The following is a 21,175-nucleotide window of genomic DNA, read 5'->3' as shown; positions in this document are numbered from 1 at the left end:
TGTAGTTTTCTACCCTTAATGGCCTTCTGTGACCCTTAATTGATGTCCAGAGATGACACCAGGTTAGTGAAGGTCAGGAGCCACATCAGAAGCAGGTTTTTCAAAGCTGGAGATGGCTCACAGTTGCAATCCCTTGTAAGTGAAGATCCTCCAGTGATTGGTAGATTATTAGACACCGAGAAGTATAGAGTATGGAAGTTCATCCAGATTGGGAGAGAGAGCGAGACCACACTAGGAATCAGGGTTCTCCAAAGACTGGAAGCCTCAGGGAACACACAATCTTTGAAAGAAACAAATATCTTAGAGTACCTAAGCAAGGCACTTGTTCATAGCCAACGAGATTATGCAGAATGATCAAGTTTTTCTAAATATTCAAAATTTCTTCAGGGACCATGAGGTTATAAAGCAGCAAATATGCAGGACATACATCTCTTCCTTGGTTAAAGCTGTATTAAACACACTGATACGAATAAATCTGCTTTATTCAATATGGTTGTCCCTGAGATGTCACAGAAATGCCCACTGGCATCCAAGTATCTCCAGGTCACTCAGACACAGTGTAGAGCTCACTGCACAACCCCCTCCCTGGCGGGTTCCTCTGTCTACTTTGCACTGCCCTGCACCCTTCCCTTTTTCTCTTCCTCCCCTCCCCTGTGCTGTCCAGTTGTCTACTGAGCTCCACTGTACTCTCAGGTGCCAAGATTCCTTCACCTGGTTACACTGAACTCTTTCTTGCTTCATTTCCCCCCAGTTCAGAAAACACGTGGCTACGATGTGCCTCCCACTCTTTTCCTTGCTAAGAGCCCCCTCTCTTGTGTTTTCTTGCTGTCACTCTCCTCTCCCAAGGCCAGGGGTGGTTCTCACTCCTCCCACTTTGACTTTGGTTTACCTGTACCATGCCGACAACAGCTTTGGCCAGCATTCCTCTAGAAATCAGTGAACACACACACTCTTCTGTCAACTATGTCTACTTGAGGAGAAGGTGTACCTGGCCACTTTATCTTTTTATCCCACCTCACCTCTGTTCCCAACTTTTGATCAATTAGACCTGGGATGACACGCACAGATGATTTTCTTCAATAAATACTTTGTCAGACCACTGCTAGGCTACAGGGGGACCAGATGATTTTAAATAGGAGTTAAAGGTCAATTATTACTCTCTCTCTTCTTTAGTCAAAGCCAACTTTGAAAACAGGTAGATCAGTTCTATTAATACTGGTGGATCTCTTTACAGTTTACATTTATACTAACATCATAAGGGAAGATGGGTGAATTTTATCATTGTTTGAGAATAATCTTAAGAAAGATAAATATATTCATTAAATGAACAGAAGACATCATGCTGGGAAAAGGAACCAATATTATAAACAGGTCAATAGGAAACAAGGCAAAAGGAACCACTTACACCCACTTCCACATCTTGGTAATGCTGAAAACAGCTACTTACATTTCCACCTTAATGGTCAGCTCTTGGACAGCTGTGCTTGTGACCAAGGAACAGTGAGATAGATTTTAAAAAGCAACTATTCCAAATACTTTTTACTGGAGAAGCCATGGTATGCTCTCCAGCAAGCTTCCTGATTGCGTTTGCCTGGACTGATAGTGAAATGAGTGTGTATTCCCTACGTGAACAGATCCTGAGCAGGGGCTACATAAAGCTCAGGCAGTCAGATGGTACAAGGAGTTGGCCACGGAACTGCAGAAGTGCAGAGCACCGCGGTGTCGCTAACACCACGGGCTTGAGGCCAGACTAAATGAACAGAAACGTAACAGGCAAGGAGAGTGGCCATTTGGACTTTTCTGTGGCTACAGCAAAATGTTAATTTAGAGGACCAGGTCAAATTCTATCTTGTATCAAAGATAAGAGAAACATTACAGTTGTGCTGAAAATACAACTCACACCTTGAGAGCCAGTTAGGAGATGACCTGCTCTGTGGGATTTAGGACCAATCCCTAAGATTTTCAGAACCAATCCTTCCTCTATGTTCTCATAGGTCCTTATATTAAACGCCACTGAAAATCAGGTCTTGACAAAAGAAATAAAGTTATTCAGGCAATGGGGAACGAGCTCAGGTCTTGACAAAAGAAATAAAGTTTAAGGTAGTTAGACTAGTTTTGCCTGAGCAAAAGAATAAAGAGAAATTATGCTTCCAGCCTAGATTCTTCTGGCTCACATTTCCACTGTGAGTTGAGCATGATGAATGGAGAGCATACAGCTTCTTGGACGTACTGTAGGTCCGCCTTGGAGCTGTTCACGTAGGGAATATATGCCCATTTCAATATGGGTCCAAGCAAATGCCATCAGGAAGCCTGCTGGGGAGCGTACCATGGCTCCTCCAGTAAAAATATTTGGAATAGTTACTTTTTAAAAAATCTACATCACTGTTCCTTGGTTACAAGCACAGCTGTCCGAGAGCTGACTACTGAAGTAGCAATGTAAGTAGCTGTTTTCAGCATTACCAAGATGTGAAAATGGGTGTAAGTGTTTAGTGTATGTGACACATAAAGTAGAAACAGACTGAAGGGAGTATTTACCGATGGGAGGAAAATCATGCTGGAAAAGGTAGAACATGGCCAGAGAGCACCATTCCCTCTGGAGCTGGTGTTTAAGATTATGGGAAACAAAGAACGGGCAAAGATTGGGTATAGAAAAGCTTAAGGGATTACAAAACGTAGGAGGAGGAGGGAAGGTGCAGCAGACAGCAGAGGCAAGAGAGCCGTCAGAGACAGGCCAAAAGCTGCAATGAGGCCGACAGATAAGAGGGCCAGTCATTAAAATCTGAGTGGTAAGTGTTCGAAAGAAGTTGGTAAGTGCTTTTCTTTTTTAGCAATTGTGGGGAGCATTTGTTTGCTGCAAGGGAAAAAGGTATACTTGCGAAAACATTGAAAGTGATGAAAAACCATTGCTTAATATGAATGGGGTAGAACCACTTGTGTTCAAAGTTAGGATCTTATGATTCTATTTTAAAATTGAAAACCTTAGATTGGACTTGGAAAATGATCTTCATTTTCATCTCAGTGTTGCCATGCTCCTCACAGTGCACTCACTTTTCTCTTCAGTAATTACTGACAGCTAATTCAGTAATTAGTTATTATTGGTCCCAGAAGTCTTATTCAACCATGACAAAACAGGAAATGTTACGTTTACTTAGAAATTCAAACAAAAAGATTAGCAGCAATTCAGAACTAATGTACCTATTTAGACAAAAATGTACTTAGATCTATTCCTTTCATTTATGGAATTTTCTCAAATATACAGACCACCTTTGAAAATGGCCCAGATCAAATCTAGCTGCAGAAGTTTTCTTCAAAACTCAGTCCACAAGTTAGTATTCAGGGCATAAATTGAGGGAAAGAAGGGCATCGTTTCTCTACCCCACACCCAGAAGCTCTGAGCCCCAATTAAATGATCAGGATCAGCACTTCTCTGAATATTTGCACCACGACTGGCATCCTGTCTTCCATACAGTTTTTACCACAAAATCCTACACTCTGTTAAAAGGGAAAACCACCAAGGTCTCTATTTTGAGATTCACAGTTACATGAGCAAACATTAGCTGCCATCTGAACACACTGTAAACGGCCTGGGTTGATTCTCTTTATTCCCCATTGACATCCGTGGGTCTCATACAACCAGGGCCACCTTTAGGCCCACAGTGGGTGTATGAAGTGTCCTTCACAGGTTTTATGCAACTGGGGACAACAGATGTGCCATTCAGTGTTTATGCCAGGAAAGCCAATCTGTTTTAAAGCCAAGAAGTTCTGAAATCATGCCCTTAGGGTTTTATCTCCACCCTAGGCAGCAGAAGTAAAACCCTGGTCTCTAAGGGAAGGCGCTTTTCTAAGGTCTTGGTGAACACGTGGGCTAGTCACTGTATGTATGATACAGCTTTCTTACTTTTCCACAGAAAGAGTGTTATGCCAAGAGTATTTACTTGTCTTTGAATGAAACAGAATGAAGCCCTAAGCTAATTTTAACCTAACAAGCTGTCATTTGTTCTCACTGCTGATAAGCATTAATCCTAAATAACAATCATTCCTAAGATTGAGTCTGTACAATCAGGTATGTCTCTCACAAAAGCACCTGCCATTTTGTTGACCTTACCAAATGCTAGCTAATCCTAGATCCGATAACTGACTAATGAAATCCCTCCCTCTGTGACACAGGGTTTGGGAATCAGAGAACCAAAACACATCTTTTCTTGAGCCAAGGTAGGAGCACAATCTCCACTCCTTCCATCTCTTGAAATTTTCACAAGAAGTATGGAATGACTACTGAAGAAATCACATATTACAATAGACACATTAAGGTCAACTAAAAGGAGTAAGACCTTTCCAAAGCTAGGTCCTTAAGTGACGGTCAGCAGCCTTACCTATGAGGGTGTGAAAGACGGCGGCGATGGCCCCGGCCACCACCATGCACAGGACGGCTTTGGTCCTGTCTCGCTTGCTGTTCACAAACACCAGGCCTACATTTTTAAAGTCACTCATGGGGCCCGTGAAGAACTTCATGAGGGAGTATGCCAGCCCGTAGCTGGCCAGCATCTCCACGGCATCTTCCTTGACAGCAGCAATGCCCCGGTTCAAGGCCTGCAGAGGGGAAAAGACAAGCCATACACAGAATTAAATGTCTTCTCATCTCCAGGGAGTCACACTTCTAAGAAACACTCAGCAGGTCACGTTCCTATAGAAACGCTAAGCAGCTTATAGGGTAAATCTCACTGTAATTTGATAAAGGCTTTTAGTTTTCATTTTCATCCATATTAGCTTCAATTTGAAATATCTTCTTGAAGGGAGGTACCTGCCCATTGGGGTGAAGGAATAGAAAAAAAACCCAACAAGCATTTTTTATGTTACTATCAGAAAATAACTCCAAGACATTCTGGTTAAAAGCTTAGCATGCTAAATTTTATTTTAGGCTGAATCTGCATAATAGCAACAGGCATTGTGGAAATGAGTCAACCACTTTGTAGGGAGTGGGTGATGGTTTTTTTCCCTTAAGGAAGGTGCTGTGCGTGTGTGCGCACGTGCACGCCCATATGTGTGTGCCTGCATAACCCGAAATCCTGTGTCTGTGCTATGTAAGTATCCTTCACACCACAGAGGGAATTCTATGCTATGAAAAAAGGCATTGAAGAAATGTATCATCAATGGATGCTATTCACTGAATTCTTACTGTATTTTAACTTGAAATGTTTTCCTGAGCTCTGTGCAGACAAGTATGAAAAGAAAACCTTCAAACGAAATACACTGATTTAAAAAAAAAAACTATTTTGGTTAACATAGTATTATACTAGTTTTAGGTGTACAACATGATGATTAAAGATTTATATGACGAAATGCTCACTGCGATACATATAGTTACTTTCTGTCATCATACAAAGTTAATACATTATTATTGACTATACTCCCCAACCTGTACTTTTATTTTCTGAGTGGAAGATTGTACCTCTTGGCCCCTTCGCCTGCTTCGCCCATCCTCACTCTCCTTGCCTCTGGCAGCCACTAATTCTCTGTGTTTATGAGTCTGTTCTTGGTATTTTGTCTTACATTTTTGTGTTTCTTAGATTCCACATATAGGTGAAATCATATGGTGCTTGACTTTCTCTTATTCATTTAGTATAATACCCTCTAGGTCCATGTATGTTGTTGTTGAGAATGGCAAGATTTCATTATTTTCTATGGCTGAGTAATATTCCACCATGAAATACACTGTTTCGGATGCTGCTTGCTCAAGAACATGGGTGTCATAGAATACTCCGATTATTTTAACTCTTCTCCATGAAGGACCCTCTGAGAGGTGCTGGCAGCCTTGTCAAGATGACATTTCCAAACCTCCTTTCCCACTGGACAGACAAATAAATCATGCTGGAGATGGTGGGACTGGATGTCCAGTTGAAGAGAACATTATTTGCACCAGGACGTCACCTCTGTCTTTGGGGACAGGCACCAGGACTAAGCAGGAGAGTCAGCTTTCTGTGTAATTTATATTTTCTAAAGCAGATGTAGTGTCAGCCCTCACAGTAAGCTTTGACTGCTGAAGAGGCATCCACTTTAAAGAGGGCCATCGCAGAACAAACATCACCAGCCTGATAACAAGCCAGGCCACCTCCCCATATTCAGGCTCCTTTGTTTTAGAGATCTTGGTTGATTCTGGTAACTGGCCATTCAGATCACATCTTTTCTCTTCACCATGCTTTAAATTCCTCCTCTTATGTTTTAAATTTACCAATAAAGAATAAGTCTTTGAAACCCCAGGCCCCCCCAACGAATCCCAATAAAAGCAGACACCCCACCCCAGCAGCTCCTGCCTGTGCTCTCTCCCCCCTTGCTGGGTAGCCCTAGATGTGCTGTGTAATTTCCATTTTTTCTTGTAATAAATGTTTACTTTTTCAGTTTCCTGATGGTTATTGCTGAAGAGTGTCACGCTATCATAATAAGAACCATAAGGGCTGGTCCAGTCTTCATACTGGCTTTGAAAGGGGAGATATCTGCACAAGCTCCTTGGGGCCCAGGTGAGGCACTTCTAGCTGACAGTGATACTACTGATAGGCTGAGACCAGCACAGTGCTAGACTTTATATTTCAGGGCAGTTTTAGGTTCACAGCAAAATGCAGCAGCATGTCCAGAGAGGTGCCATATTCCCTCTACCCCAGTGCACATACAACACCCCCGCTTCCCCCGTCAGCATCCCACCCCTCAGTGGGGCAGATGAGCCCCCAGTCACACACCATTATCACGCAAAGCCCAAAGGTTACATTCCGGTTTACTCTTGGTGTTGAACATGCTTGGGTTTTGACAAATGACACACATCCAACCATTATATAATTGAACATTCTATGCAAAGCACTGTTAGCAAAAAATGTATTTATAGGAAAATACCAGTGGGTAAAATGATTTTAGGAAGGTCTAGAATGAGAGCTATAGGAATGATCATTCTTTTGACAAAGTTGATATTATAAAACCTCATTCTTGGTAATTATTTCCAATTATATCTCTAATTCTCTTCTCCTTTTTTTCCAATAATAACTTTAAAATTTCCAAAAGAACCTTTACAGCCTTTGCAGAGCAAACCGGCCATGATGACTTTCATAGAAGCAAATATTCCTTCTACCAAAACTGATCTAACACCTTAACCCTGAAGCAAAATAAAAATCAAGAAGCCCTTGGTAATAAATCCTGTGTTCAATATATGTCAAAACCTATCTCTTGATTATCTTCCGAATTAATTTCCTTTTGGACTTCTGTAGTGTATTCTGTTGGCATCCCACCCAGAATCCTGGGACTGGTCAAGTGCATCCATCTCCAGGTGCTCAGAGAAAATTTATTTTAAAAGGTCACATTTTGATTGTAAGATGTTACTACTTCTAAGATACACCACTGATTTAACATTTTTAATGACCATGTTAAATGTACACAGTGATTGAAAAACATATCCCGATTTCAAGAAACATCAAAATGCAAGGAAAAGCGAGCTTTAGAACCGAGGACACATGCTATATTATTGGCCTTTTTATTATTCCCATTTACAGCAAGTATCTCCCCCAATTTGTTCACTCCTTAATTTCATGATTTTCTTTTGACAGCAGAAACAGTAAGTTACTGAAATATCCAGCTCAGCAATGATTTCACAGGGTTCACTTCCATCCTTTGGACTTTGCTATTCTTCCACAACCATAGGTAAGGTTTTGTTCTAGTTCATCATTTCGTTTGCACACTTAACTTTTAAATTCTCCTGGAACTTACGCTATGAGATATGGCTTAAAATTAATTTTCTCAAAATAGTTTTCTTTAAAACTAATTTGAATCGAACACCCATCACCCATTTATCTGTGATTTTTTCTTGCGAGTGATTAGTTCTTACGTGTCTTCAGTCATCTACTGTTTGCATCATCTGTCTCAATTTGCTGACCGTTTTTCTTCATGCCATGTTTGTTTCTTGACATTACATTGTCTGTTTACTTATTTGTCTTAGTGTCTATCTTCTCCATTTGAATGTAAGCTCCAGGGCACAGAGAGCTTTGGTTCACACTACATTCCAGGCCTACTACATACTAGGGGGTCCAAGGATAGGTGTTTGGTATTTATTTGAAAGAATGAAGGAAAATGTATGCAAACACCATAAACATTTATTGTGGTAGGTACTGAAGAAATGGCATTTGCTAATGAGCTGGGGACTCCTTGGAGGAGTTTATTCAGAGGGGCTGGACAAGGAAACCTCTCCAAGTAGGTGACAGCTGAGCTGAGATCAAAGAACAAGAAGGAGCCAGTGGCATGCGTGCGGGAGGAAGGCGGAGTCCTGCAGGAGGGCTTGAGGTTTTAAGGAACAGAAGGGAAGTCAGCAAGAGAACTAAGGAGAAGTGGAAGGTCAGCTTGGAAAAGTAGGCCATGCTGAGCCATTCCAGGTCATGGGGAAGAGTATGGGCTTTGCTCTAAGAGCAGCAGGGGGCAATTAAAACATCTGGCTCATACTAGCGGTGGGGGTGGGAGGGTGGCCTGGAGAGGGCAGGGCAGGCACAGGGTGCCAACGGGGGGGGTCCACCTGCTGTAGGCAGTCCAGGTAAGAGAAGGTGGTATGGCGGACTGGGGTGGGACAGTGGGGGTGGAGAGAAGTAGATTTGAGAGCTTTCTGGAGACAAAATAAATAGATCTGGTGAAGGACTACATGCTGGGCAAGAGGAAAAGGGAGAAATCAAAGCTGGCTGCTGGGTGCTTTGGCTTGAGTCATGGGCTCAGCCTCCCATGTTCTGACCGCTGTGGTTCATGTAACTGGCTAGCTACAACTGTTCTGGCCCCATCACTGCTGGGCACTGTGGCAACTGTAGCCAAGTCCTGGAAGAGCGGCTGCTGAGGCGGGTAAAGGGGCATAGTCATGGTCTTGAAACTCAGCTAACTAAATGTCTGAGGTGTCTGCATGATGAATTAAGCCGAGCCAGAATTCTGTCCTGAGATAGTCAGCCAGAGGTCCACCTGCTGATTAAAGGTAAGTGTCTAGACATTCATGAGCTTTCCAAACTAAAGCCCCTTTACTTCAGATTAGAGTGAGACCCACCCATACTCCAACTGTGGTGAATGGGCAGCTGCCCATCAATTCCAGCCTGCCTCTGGGCCCATGGGGCATGGCCTTGGGCCTTCCCCACACCTCAGATGACCCTTTCATGCTGTAGCCGCTCAGCAATGTGGAACATCAGATGCAAAAACACGTCCGGGTCCAGAAGGCATTTAGTGGGCCCTGCCTGCCTCAGTATCTCTGAGCGTCTGCCAGGCTCACGGTGTTCTGGTGCCTGACTTTCCCCTCCAGAAAGTTAAGCAAAGCTATAGGATATTAAAAAGTAAAGAAACACAACTTCCAGGGAAATGGTTCACAAATCCCACATGCTCTCCCTGGAGTGAATGGTCTTAGAGGGTTAAACCCTGAAAGAGACCCTGACATTTTAAACTTGAGGTCTAGAGACCAAAAACACCTCTGGATTGCAGACCGAGGTCCTTCTGCACCTGCCCCCCAACCCTGTCGTGCTGATCTCTCCCTGCAGGTGTTAACAGCAAGCGTCCTGGTTCGCAGGCAGCAATGCCCTAGCATCCCCTGGGGATGGGCCCAGGAGGGGATGCCTCCTCCCTGTGGGGAGCTGCCGCATGGAAACCTGGAGGCTCTCCCCATTTCTCCCACTCTGCCAAATCTATACTTCATTAAATTGTCACTCTCTGACACCTCTACTTTCCTTGACTCTCCCCACCTGCCCTTCCTTACTCTGCCCTACATTTCACGGTCATCACTTTAACCACACCTTTGGCAATATCTGAAACTCATTGTCTGCAAATCTCTGACCTTGGATTCATTGAATTATTTACCTGTTCACTCCTATCTATATTTACAGACTTCTACTTGGGCTCTGAGAGTGGCTGGAATCCACTGCACAGCATGATGCTCGTCTCCCCCCTCATCTGGGCTGTGAGTGGCTCCGTCAGCCTCCCGTCCCTCCCACTCCCTCCTCCTGGGTTGCCTCACTCCCTCTTACTCAGAAGGTAACCAATTAAATCTCTTGACTCCTCTCTTCCTTTAGTTACCTCCTTCTTTCTCAGCTTCCTTTCCTAGATCATTTCTACAAAGTGTTACCTGTTCTCATTATTTCTACTTTTGTTCTTCCCATTTATTCCTCAGCCTGTTAGAACAACAGCTCCAAAAGTGCAGGGATCTTACCTGCACCCCCAGAACTACAGCCATAACGTGGTCTGGTCATAGGACAGGTGATAAACAAACAGCAATTTGTCGAATGTACCCACTGGGTTCTGGCCTCTGCTGTCCCCTCCCTGCACGCTCTTCCTGCTAAACCAAATGGGCACGTCTCTATCCTCATCCCTCCGACCCCTCAGCAGGTCTGACCCTGTTGGCCACTCCCCCTTTGAAACACTTCTTTCCCCTCGACTTCAATGACATTGAGGTTTTTGGCTTCAGCTCTTTCTCCTTGACACTTTCTCTCTCTTGGTCTCTTAACTATTGGGGTTCCCAGGGTTCAATATGGGGCCACCCCCTCTGCTCACTCTCCCCCCATCGCTCAGTGATCTTCCCCCCACACCTTCAACTACTCTGTCTGCTCAGGATTCTCAGATGTCTCTCTCGAGACTTCTCTTAAGCTCCAAACCCAGAAATCTCCATCTGAATGTCCCACTGGCCACACACACTCTACATTTCCCAAACAGAGTTCTCCATCTACTGGGCTAGCTGGATTCTGGCAGACATCGCCTTCCTCTGGGGTTTCCTGTCTGGATGAATGCATCCAGGTTTCCCACCCAGAAAGGTGACTATCGCCTTGGATGCCTTTTATCCCTCACACCCATGGATTTCTGGGTACTCTTGAATCTGTCCAGTTCCAGCCCCACCATCATGCCTTGGGGCAGGTCACCAGGGGCCTTCCTGATGCCAAGCCCTCCTCCAACCCTCCACCCTGTGGTCAGATTGCAAAAATCCAAATTGCTGAAACTGCATCCAAGGGGCTTCAGGGCTGCAAACTGTTTATGGACTATGGGCTCTGCAAATGTTCTCGAAGTGCCTGTATCAGTGTCCGGCACAGCCAATACATATCTGTGCAATGAGTGAATGATTGTAAAGGCCATTCATGGTCTGACCTCGCTCATCTCTCTGGTCTCAACTCTACATGTGCCCTTGCACTGTATCAGGTCCAAACCATTTGCAGTGGTCTGGATATACCACCTAAAGGCCTCTGCTTAAACTCTTCTCTACAAAGAATTGCTTTGACCTCGTCCCCATCCCATTCACCTGGTAAACTCTTTATCAGCTTAGGAGCTGTATCTCCTGGGAAACCGTCTCCTCATCCGCTCCCCTCTGAGCCCTACAGCAGCCTGCACAGGCGGTGGCTCCTCTACTCAGTCATGGGTTGTACTGTGGCTCCTGTTCCCTTGACCACACATCTCACCAGGCTACTTGAGGCAGGGATTGGCCTTACTTGTCCGTGGTTTTCCTACATCTACTCAGTACAATGCCTCATACATAGCTGAAAACCAACACGTGAACAAATGAATGTATTAACTGTCACATACAGCTTATATCAGGTCATTCATAAACAAAACCCTCCAGCTGCAGGCTTGGTTTTCTGGGTAAATAAATCTATTTTGAGTAGAATCTATGTACTTAAAATATGCAAAGCAATGGCCATAGCACTGTGCACATTCTTGAAATTCTGGTATTTTCTCAAGAGGCAGGCAGGGGCTTCCACTGCTATTTCTACTAAACCACACTGGACACCCCGTAGGTATCAGATAAAAGTAGGCTGCTCAACTGTGGATACAAGGATGTAAATAGAATGCAACACTGGGCCGCATAATTAGCCTCTTAAATGTAAAGTTTAAGCAAAGATTTTTCCTGGCTCCCTTTTCTTCCATGTCCTTTGGATCTCAACTGGGATACAGGACGAACTGTTCCCCTATGGAGCCAGATCCTGTAACAGAAGTTAGGTGTTGTGAGAAGAAAATCCCAAGTTTAGAGATGAGATAAGAGAATCTGTCTATTCAGACCCTGGAGGAGCTGAGAGAACCCTGCTAAGAGCTAAGTATGTCACTGACAGACAACGAGGGAGGTAATCTCCAAATTTCAAAAGACAGGTGCTTGTCAGGGCAACAGGGCATCAAGAGGGATGGCCTCGCAGTTCAGGAAATGCCAAGGGCTGTGGGATCCTGATCTTGTAACAGCCATTCCAGCCCCGTGGTATAAACATAGTCACGTTGCTCACATAGAACTGGTTTTTCAAATTCTTCTGCAAAAAGGTGTTGAGTTGGAAACTGGTATTGTTCCCTAAAAATAGCAAGAGATGATTATATGAAATGCTGAAGGTCTCACTTTTTATGTTTAGTCAGACAAATACTTCCTTTACTTGCCTCATCCTGGATTAGAAGAGCTCATGGGACACGGGGCGAGGTAATGATTCTGCCTTGCTGGACCATCGTCTAATCTCTGATACATCAGACTGCCCCTCTGCCACAGTTTCAACGATCCTGTTACACTTTTTATGACATGAAGCAATCTCACTATTGTTGCCAAAGAAATACAGCTTAAAAACCTTTCTCACACCCCAGGTCCTCAGAAAATTGATGTTCGAGGAAGTGGGGAAAATTCAGAAGTACACGTGTAGGCGAGGCTACCTGTGGGACTAACTTCTTCCAGTGACATGGATAATCAGCATCCTCAGGTTTCAATCCTTGCCAGGAATCTGGGTTCCTGTAATTTTCCACTGTTATTGTTCTGTTCATCTGTATTTTAAAAAGTGGTTTGGGTTAAATTAGATCATTTGTCTTCCCAGTAATTTTCCAGCCACGTTTTATTTTCTCCCAAGATCTATACCTCTGTAAATGAGACACCCTCGCCCTGTTTAGCTGTAGCGCTAGCCAAAAACTTGACGCCCACACACGAGGTGGAGGGACGGCAGTAAAATGAAGCCCAGTGGCCGCAGCAAAGTCACTGTTCCAGGCAGTGCTGCCCATATTTAGTGTTTACCGAAACCTGGAGGCAACCTGGGGCACGTCCAAAATATGGCACTGACCTTTTCTGTCACTTTCTACACCTGCGGAGAGTTTCTATAAAGAATAGAGATAAACTACCGAACAGGTGGGGAGTCTGACTAGCTCATGTCACTTCGTGTTGGTTTCCTCAACATTTCAGGGGACATACAAACATTGTACTTTTGGCTTCTTATTCAGGAAGTAATTCACTAAAGGACATTTTTTAGTGTTGTAGGACCCTCCTCAAATCCTCTTGATTTTTCATTTAAAACATGAAGCTTATTCACCCAAATTTAACTTTAATACAAGACAGTGGGAGGCTTGATAAGGAAGAAATATCACTATGGTATTTTAGTGTACTTTACAAAACAGGGCTTCCTGTACCAGTTACAGATCTTTATCTACTCCTCACCTTGATCTCTTATCTTTAGTACTACTGGAATTCCCATATTTCCTATTAATTTTTTAAATACTATACAGTTAATATGGTCCCCAAATGATGATATTTCTTGGTTAATATCTCAAGATTATAGTCATTCCACTACAGAACTGAGTTTAAATTATTTTTATAGTTAAAAAAACTACACATTCTATTTCTTTATATGTGTCTATACTTGGTATATTTCTGTATTATTTGCAGTTTTCATGATTAGCATATGTGACTTTCCAGCCAGAAAAACAGTAAAGTTGATTTTCAAATGACCGAATAAAGATATTATTAGAATGTAAAAACAAAAAACAAAAAACAAAAAAAAAAAACTACACATTCCATCAACAGTAGTCTGGAATAGAAGATTAACTCTTGAGATCTGCAGTCTTTTCACCAGCTTTCCATGCTTTTTCTTTGCCTACATAGTTATATACTTAAATATTTACTCCCTCCCTGCCTACATACATACTCTCTTGCTGCTGAGTAAGATTTTATTTTATTTTTTATTACAGTATCATTGATATACACTCTTATGAAGGTTTCACAAGAAAAACAATGTGGTTGTTACATTCACCCTATACCCCATTGCAGTCACTGTCCATCAGTGTAGTAAGATGCCACAGAGTCCCTATTTGTCTTCTCTGAGCTACACTGTCTTCCCTGTGACCTCACACACACCATGTGCACCAATCATGATACCCCACAAACCCCTTCTCCCTTCCTCCCCACCCACCCTCCTTTTGTAACCACTAGTCTCTTCTTGGAGTCCGTGAGTCTGCTGCTATTTTGTTCCTTCAGTTTTGCTTTGCTGTGATACTCCAAAAATGAGGGAAATCATTTGGTACTTGTCTTTCTCCACCTGGCTTATTTTACTGAGCATAATACCCTCTAGTTCCATCCATGTTGTTGCAAATGGTAGGATATATTTCTTTCTTATGGCTGAATAGTATTCCACTGTGTATATGTACCACATCTTCTTTATCCATTCATCTACTGATGGACACTTAGGTTGCTTCCATATCTTGGCTATTGTAAATAGTGCTGCGATGAACATAGGGGTGCATATGTCTTTTTGAATCTGAGAAGTTTGTCGTCTTTGGGTAAATTCCTAGGAGTGGAATTCCCGGGCTAAATGGTGTATCTATTTTTAGTATTTTAAGGAACCTCCATATTGCTTTACACAATGGTTGAACTAGCTTACATTCCCACCAGCAGTGCAGGAGGGTTCCCCTTTCTCCACATCCTTGCCAGCATTAGCTATTTCCAGTCTTTTCAAGATTTTATTCTTGATGACTCTGGCACCTTCAATTTGTCTGTAGACCTTGAGCAGCTCAGAAACTCTATTCCTTTTCCTAATTCAAGTGCAACATTCAGAGGGGTCATCCACTGCCTTCCATTGACATATGTAAAGGCATTTATTCTAAGAGAAGAAAATAGGAATGCTTATTTGCATTCGGACCATGTGAAACCCAATGACCACAACAATGATGATGAAAGGTATTTCAGCTGCTAACAACTACTGAGCGCTCGCTTTTTGACAGTTGCTAATCTAAGAGCATGAACTTCTCCTGACAGCTTTGTGAGGAGGTACTATCATTTCCCAGCTGATTGGTGAGGAAACTAGTACATGGAGAGGCTAAGTCGCCTGTCCAGGGTGACAAAGGGCTGGGAGAAGAGTCCGGACAGCTTGTGCTCCTGACCATCTCTCTATCACACTGAAACCAATGCCCTCCTTCCATTCTGAATTAGCTAATTGCCACTGGTGCCAAATGCTTACTTTAAACAGAGAGGATTAGCTGATAAAATCAGAGAGAACTTTTGGACAAAGACTATTTTAATGAAAAATTCCAAAGACCGTTCAGTAAAGACTATTTTTTAAACAGTAATGTGTGGCAAGTACTTCACGTGTACATGTGGGGGATGAACAGACTGAGACAGAAGTCATCCTGTACCTGAGCCATGCCGAGAAAGCTTAGACAAACGAAATCAGGTCACCCATGGTCTGCAAGAGGCACTGCGCAGCATGGCGGGGACTGGAAGGAAGCCTGTGAGCTCAGCACCACGTGGGCTGTGTTACAGAGCTGACACCTCCCCCACCACCCCACTGGTGTGGTAGAAATGCCAAGAGGCTCCCTTCCACGGCCTTCTACAGATGTGGGCAAGAATGTTTGGCTTCTTTTATGTGGTGGATAATGCATCATCCCTGTATCTTTAACTTGTCCAAGGTTTCTATTAGCTTCTCAGCTGCAGGATTCATTTACTTCCACATGGGGTTCAGCTATGACTCACTGCTGGTATTTATACGGGGGGCACATGCCAAGGTTTGTGAAAGATTTCTAAGGTTCTGGGCTTTCATCTGATTGTTTTCAGGAGGTGAGTGAGAGTTAAAATTAGTCATTAAACACATGCATCCACTCAGCTCATGGATGGTCTATACCAGTGACCCACCCCCGCCCCCACATGCACATACAGACACACACACAGTAAGAAAGGAATCCCAACACCCAGACAATGTTTGACTGTGACAAACCCATCTGCAGTGTTTGCTTTGCTGGGTCCCAACAGATTTGTCATTACCTTCCCATGTCCCCACTGCTATTATTAAATTATTGACCCAATTTATGGTATTCTAGGTGAAGTAAAATCATCTCACTGAGTAAGTGTTAGGACACAATTCAATAAAGGACAAAGCCTGTCACTGCAGCACAGGCACATCAGGGGAGAGGGAAATGGTGTCATTAATGTAGCAGGGATTTAAGAATTATATACTATCCTGAAGTTATTTTGTCCTTACTACTATAACTATGTTTTATGCCTAATGTTCTCCACCAAGGAAAGTGATATGATAAAGTAATAAGCTATAGAATAATGTGGGTAAGATTGAAGTGCTTTGAAAATGTCTAGACCAAAGAGAGAACAAGGAACACATTTCTATCACTTACTAATAATAGATGAGCTAGCAACTGCACATGCCGGGCTCTACTCCGTAAATCTAGACTCACTGTAATTCAGGCTTTGTGCCTTTTGACAATCAGCAGCTTGAAGAGCTGCCTTGCTCCAGCCCTCTTCCCGAAGCAGATGACGGGTGCAGGTGACCCAGTGAAAGGAGACATGTGTACCCCTCTCCACGTGGCCCTCAGAGCCCCGGGCGGATGCTGCTGCCACAGGGGCACAGCTGTTGCTGGTGTACAGTAACTGATTCAAGAAACGTTTGAGTCACATGAAGAACAACGGCCTCTTACGTAGGCACTATGGCGAAGTCTTGTATGTGCCTCCACACATTCTCTTCCTGGTCTTATCTACTAGTGTTACAACAGGAGAGTAATGGAAAATTCCCATTTTGCAGAAAAGGATACCAAGGCTCTGAGGTTCCATGACCAGTCCAAGGTTCATGGTAAATACACGGTGCAGCCCAAAGCAGAAGTCAGTGAGACCACTAGCATGGTGCTCTTTGGTGCTTCAAGGCTAGGCCGAAGACGGCGGAGGGGTGGGGCGGGGCGGGATGAACACCTCCACTCTCAGCGAGCAAGGGAAGGGGGTGTCTGTGTCCTTGTGACCTGGCCACACACTAAAGTACTGAAATAATTATTCCTAAAGGAAATTGTAATTTTTTTCTGAAATGGCTATTTTGTTTGGGGAACTGGAGAGCTCTTATAAAAGAGGCATGTTATGTTGAGTCATGAGTTCTTGGGGTTTTTCCCTGGGAGAGGAATGCAGAGCAGGCTCCCGGTACCCAGCCATGCCGCTGGAAGTGGCGGAGCGGGCAGGCCTGGTCAGCCTCTGCCCTGCAGTGGGTACAAAGGAGTCCTACGGGACACACCACGTGGGAAGGCTCCCTGGACCAAAGCCTCCAGGGACACAGATCCCTGTGAGCGCCTGGGAAGGCACTGGTTAAAGCAGTACCGCCCCCATCAAGGCCCCAATGATTACAACAGCAAAGGTTTGTTCCCCCCTGTGACAATGGGCCAGAAGCTCTGGCACCACCTGATTCCAGAGAGGCCTGCTGGTCCCGCCCCGCCCTCCAGGAGAGCTCGAGAAACCTTGTGTGTGTGGTGGGCTTGGCCTTTCCCTTAACTTCTGCTCATCCTTCTGACGGCTGAAGGCTAATGCCATTGTCTTCATACAAACTGAGAGCCGACAGTGAAGTTCTCCCCAAATCCCCGACCAAATGGGGTTATTTAGGCCTTTGTGAGTCCTGTGAGAGTTCTACTCGGGGTAGAGACTCCAAAGCAGAAAGGATGAAAACGTAGTACAAGTACTAAATCTTACCATTTGAAATGGAAATTGTTATTTTAAAGCATCATTTTGGAAAATATTGACATAAATGGTATGAGAATAACTCTCATAAAACTTCTTACTATATATTATTTTAAAATGCTGTGTCAAGAAAAAAGAGAAAAGCCTGTTTTCTTAAGTTTCTGATGACACAGTCTGTATCTTCTTAGATTAATAAATTTATTAGACCCATATTAGACTAAAAAACTGTCTCTCCCATTATCAAAGAGACAAAACCATAAAATGCTTGGGAAAAAAATTCATCAAGGAGTATAGTTCTGAAATGAAGAAAACCATAGGAACTTTTTTCAGGTTCATAAAACAAGACCTGAATAAATGGAAAGAAGCTCTGTTCTTGGTGAGAAGATATAATGTTATAATGTATCAGAGCTTTCTATGAATTCATCTGTAAGTTTAATGGAGTTTCAATCAAAATTTCAGTGATTTGTGTTTCATTTGGATCTGGGCAAAATGATATGCAACTTTGTATGGAAGGGTAACCAAGAAAACAGGATAAAGATGTCTAGTGAGGGTTGTTTCCCCTACCAGATACTCAGATTTACTAGAGGGAAGGCAACTCCCAGAAGAAGAAATGCTAATGGAACATATACCCATGAGAAGATGCTCTGTCACAATAGTAGTCAGGGATGTAAAAACAGAAACAAGACTGCCAGCACACTTAAAAAAATGTAAATGACTAATAAAATCCAGTGCTGGTGAAGATATGGCACATAGGGAAACTTCATATGGTATTGGCTGCAGTGTAAACTGCTATAATCTTGTAGCAATGGAATACGTCAAGAGGGGTTAAAATAAAAAATGTAACCAATCTTTGATTTAGTAATCCCCCCTTAGAAATCTACACAAACAAAATAAAGGTACTAGTACATAATGCCACACATACAAAGGCATTCATTAAAACATTCTTTGTAACAGCAGACAGGTGACAACAATCTGTCTACCATTATGGGAAAGACTAAATAATGATGGTATATTCACCTTGGGGAATGTTGCACAGCCATCACAAAGCATGAAGCAGAAATACCAGTGAGTTCTACTTGAGAATACATTGTTAAGTAGAAGTAAGCTGTAGCTTCAGCAATATAGTATATTCTCACTCCATTAAAACAACAAAAACGACCCTCAAAAACATGTAAATATTCTGTATGAGCAGAGAGAAAGTTGGAGAATGACATATACCAAACTGTTAATACTGGTTATTTTAGGGGAGGTGGGATTCAGTGGATGGCCAGAAGGGGGAAATGATCAACTTTACCCACACATCTGTATTGTTTTACTTACGACAAAAAGCATGTTACTTTTACAGTTCAAAATGAAAAAAAAAAAAAGCAACTTCATCAGTGCACACAAAATGAGTGAAATGCCTAATCTTAGGGTGCAAAGCCAGGTAACCAAAATGTTGATATGTTACTGGCATACTTTTTATGATCATCTGTGATGACAGCTCTCAGAAGAATTCCCCTTGTTCATCTAGCTTGAAAAATGCCATGATTTCTGACAGTTTTAAACATGAGGCTGAATACCGTAAACTGTGTGCTGACCAAAAGACTGTTGCGAGTCTCCAAAATCTAGACCTTTGGGCATAAGAAAAGAGGAATCTTCTCTTTAATTCACCCTCCTGCTACCGCCTATTTGAGCCCTTTGTGACCTAGTCCCACCTTTTCTGACTTCAGCATGTCAAGCACCGTGTGTTTACAAATAGGGAAAACAACAACTGTAATCCAGTCTGACTAGATCATAAAGGCATTTACTTAGTCTGCAGGGTCAGAGAAAGCTCTTGGAGTCCTATAAACTCAACAGACTGTTAATGCTCCCCTTGGTAAGGCCCCAACTCTTGAATTTACTTGCTATGCCATCTCTTAGTGCCAGCTGAAATGCCAATGTCTCCCTCCTACTTTCTGCCCACCCTCTGAGATCAGGGTTAATTGTTTCTTCCCTTACAAATCCTTCTTTAACGAGTTTCAGCCACATGATTGCTCCTAGCACAGGCATTATCATTGTTTATTTATTCATAGAAGTATTTCATTCATCACGTACACTTAGTGAGTGTGGTGTGTGTGCCTGGCACCATGCTCTTTATTGACCAATCTACATGATGTCATGTTCAGACTGTTAGCCTTTTACAGCCACCATGTCATGCATGCTGATCAATGATCAGTAAACAGCATGGTGCCAGGTACCTAAGCCATTCTAAGTATATTTGAATCTTTTTTTATGTCCCTCACAAGCCTTAGAACTAGGGGCTTGTATGAATAGTTAATCACTAACTGCAAGGATTAGGGCACTTTGGTAGGACAAGCGGAATAGACTCAAGGAGCTGAAGGTGGGAAGAGCGGTGGCGGAAGAGGGTGTAAAGGCTGCGAGAGATACACGCAGAGGGATTAGTGCTGAGGCAAGGGCTAAGCCATGACCGCAGTACCCAGGACAGCGACACATGCCCCACAGACAGGACGATAGCCCTCACTGATCAAAATAAGTTGAAAAGGGAACTTTCTGGAACAGAAGTATATGGAATGTGCCCTAAATAGCTGTGCAAAAGAATAAAAACAGAGCTTGGATTCTTCAGGTATAAAGACTTCTAAACTCACTGGCTATTACATCAGAGCCTTTATATAAGAATTTAAGAACCGTTTCAATTTCCATGTTAGAACTGTTTTACCACTCTTGAGCTTCCTTTGCACTTATGTGCATTTCTGGGGAAAGCAAAGTTCATTTTCTCCCAACACAGTTAGGTCCTGTAAACTACTCTGAACTCTATGTTTCCAGAGTGGTAGTGATGAAAAAGCTAAGCCCCTTTTCCAGAACTTCTTTGAAGTGTTCAGTATTTGGGCTTGATAATTTTTCCTTAATGCTAAGGAATAAATCAAAGCAAACATTTCCTCCTATTTTGCTTAGAGTAAAAAGGGCTCTCCCAAGGTTGACTGTTTCTACATGGCAACGAGCAGAATTTTTAAATTGTACCTTAAGGATAAAAACAATGACTTTGAGTAGTAAGTAAATTTTTCCATTGTGTAAAATTAATTACTGTGACTGAATATTTTAATCTCTTTTAAAGTAAGCTTTATGATGCCTTTCAATTGCTCAGTATAGAACATCATGTTTCTTTACAAGTTACAATGCACTAAGATTTTCCCTCAGTCTTTCTAAAAGATTATTTCTGTGGAACAAAAAATATGTTTCTCTATGATTACTTACTTCCATGTGAAGATGAATGTACACTACACAGATAAAATATAACATAAACTATTATGTCATCTAATTTCTAATCCTCTCAAATACAGATGACCTCAAGATTAGCCCCATATGACTGATCTATGGGTTTGCTTGGCTGCTGCAAAAAAATTGAAGAATTCAAAGAGAAAAACAGTCATCAGGGAAAAACAGGAAGTCCCAACTTTGAAAAACACTCAACCCACCTTCTATGCAAACCACAGAAAA

At 42.8% G+C, this 21,175-nt stretch overlaps 1 protein-coding gene across 2 annotated transcripts in view; it reads right to left on the bottom strand.

Moving 5' to 3' along the window:
- Positions 1–21,175, bottom strand: part of ANKH (ANKH inorganic pyrophosphate transport regulator) — a 135,983-nt gene that overhangs the window by 59,923 nt on the left and 54,885 nt on the right. For both annotated transcript variants that reach the window (XM_036896660.2, XM_036896659.2), the window contains exon 2: positions 4,374–4,590. In XM_036896660.2, coding sequence (XP_036752555.1) covers positions 4,374–4,590 — 217 coding nt within the window. The remainder of the gene's footprint in view (positions 1–4,373; positions 4,591–21,175) is intronic.

The sequence above is a fragment of the Manis pentadactyla genome, chromosome 2 (genome assembly GCF_030020395.1).
Source record: "Manis pentadactyla isolate mManPen7 chromosome 2, mManPen7.hap1, whole genome shotgun sequence".
Taxonomy (NCBI): domain Eukaryota; kingdom Metazoa; phylum Chordata; class Mammalia; order Pholidota; family Manidae; genus Manis; species Manis pentadactyla.
Note: the sequence above shows the minus strand (reverse complement) of the source record. Positions and strands in the feature narration are given on the sequence as shown.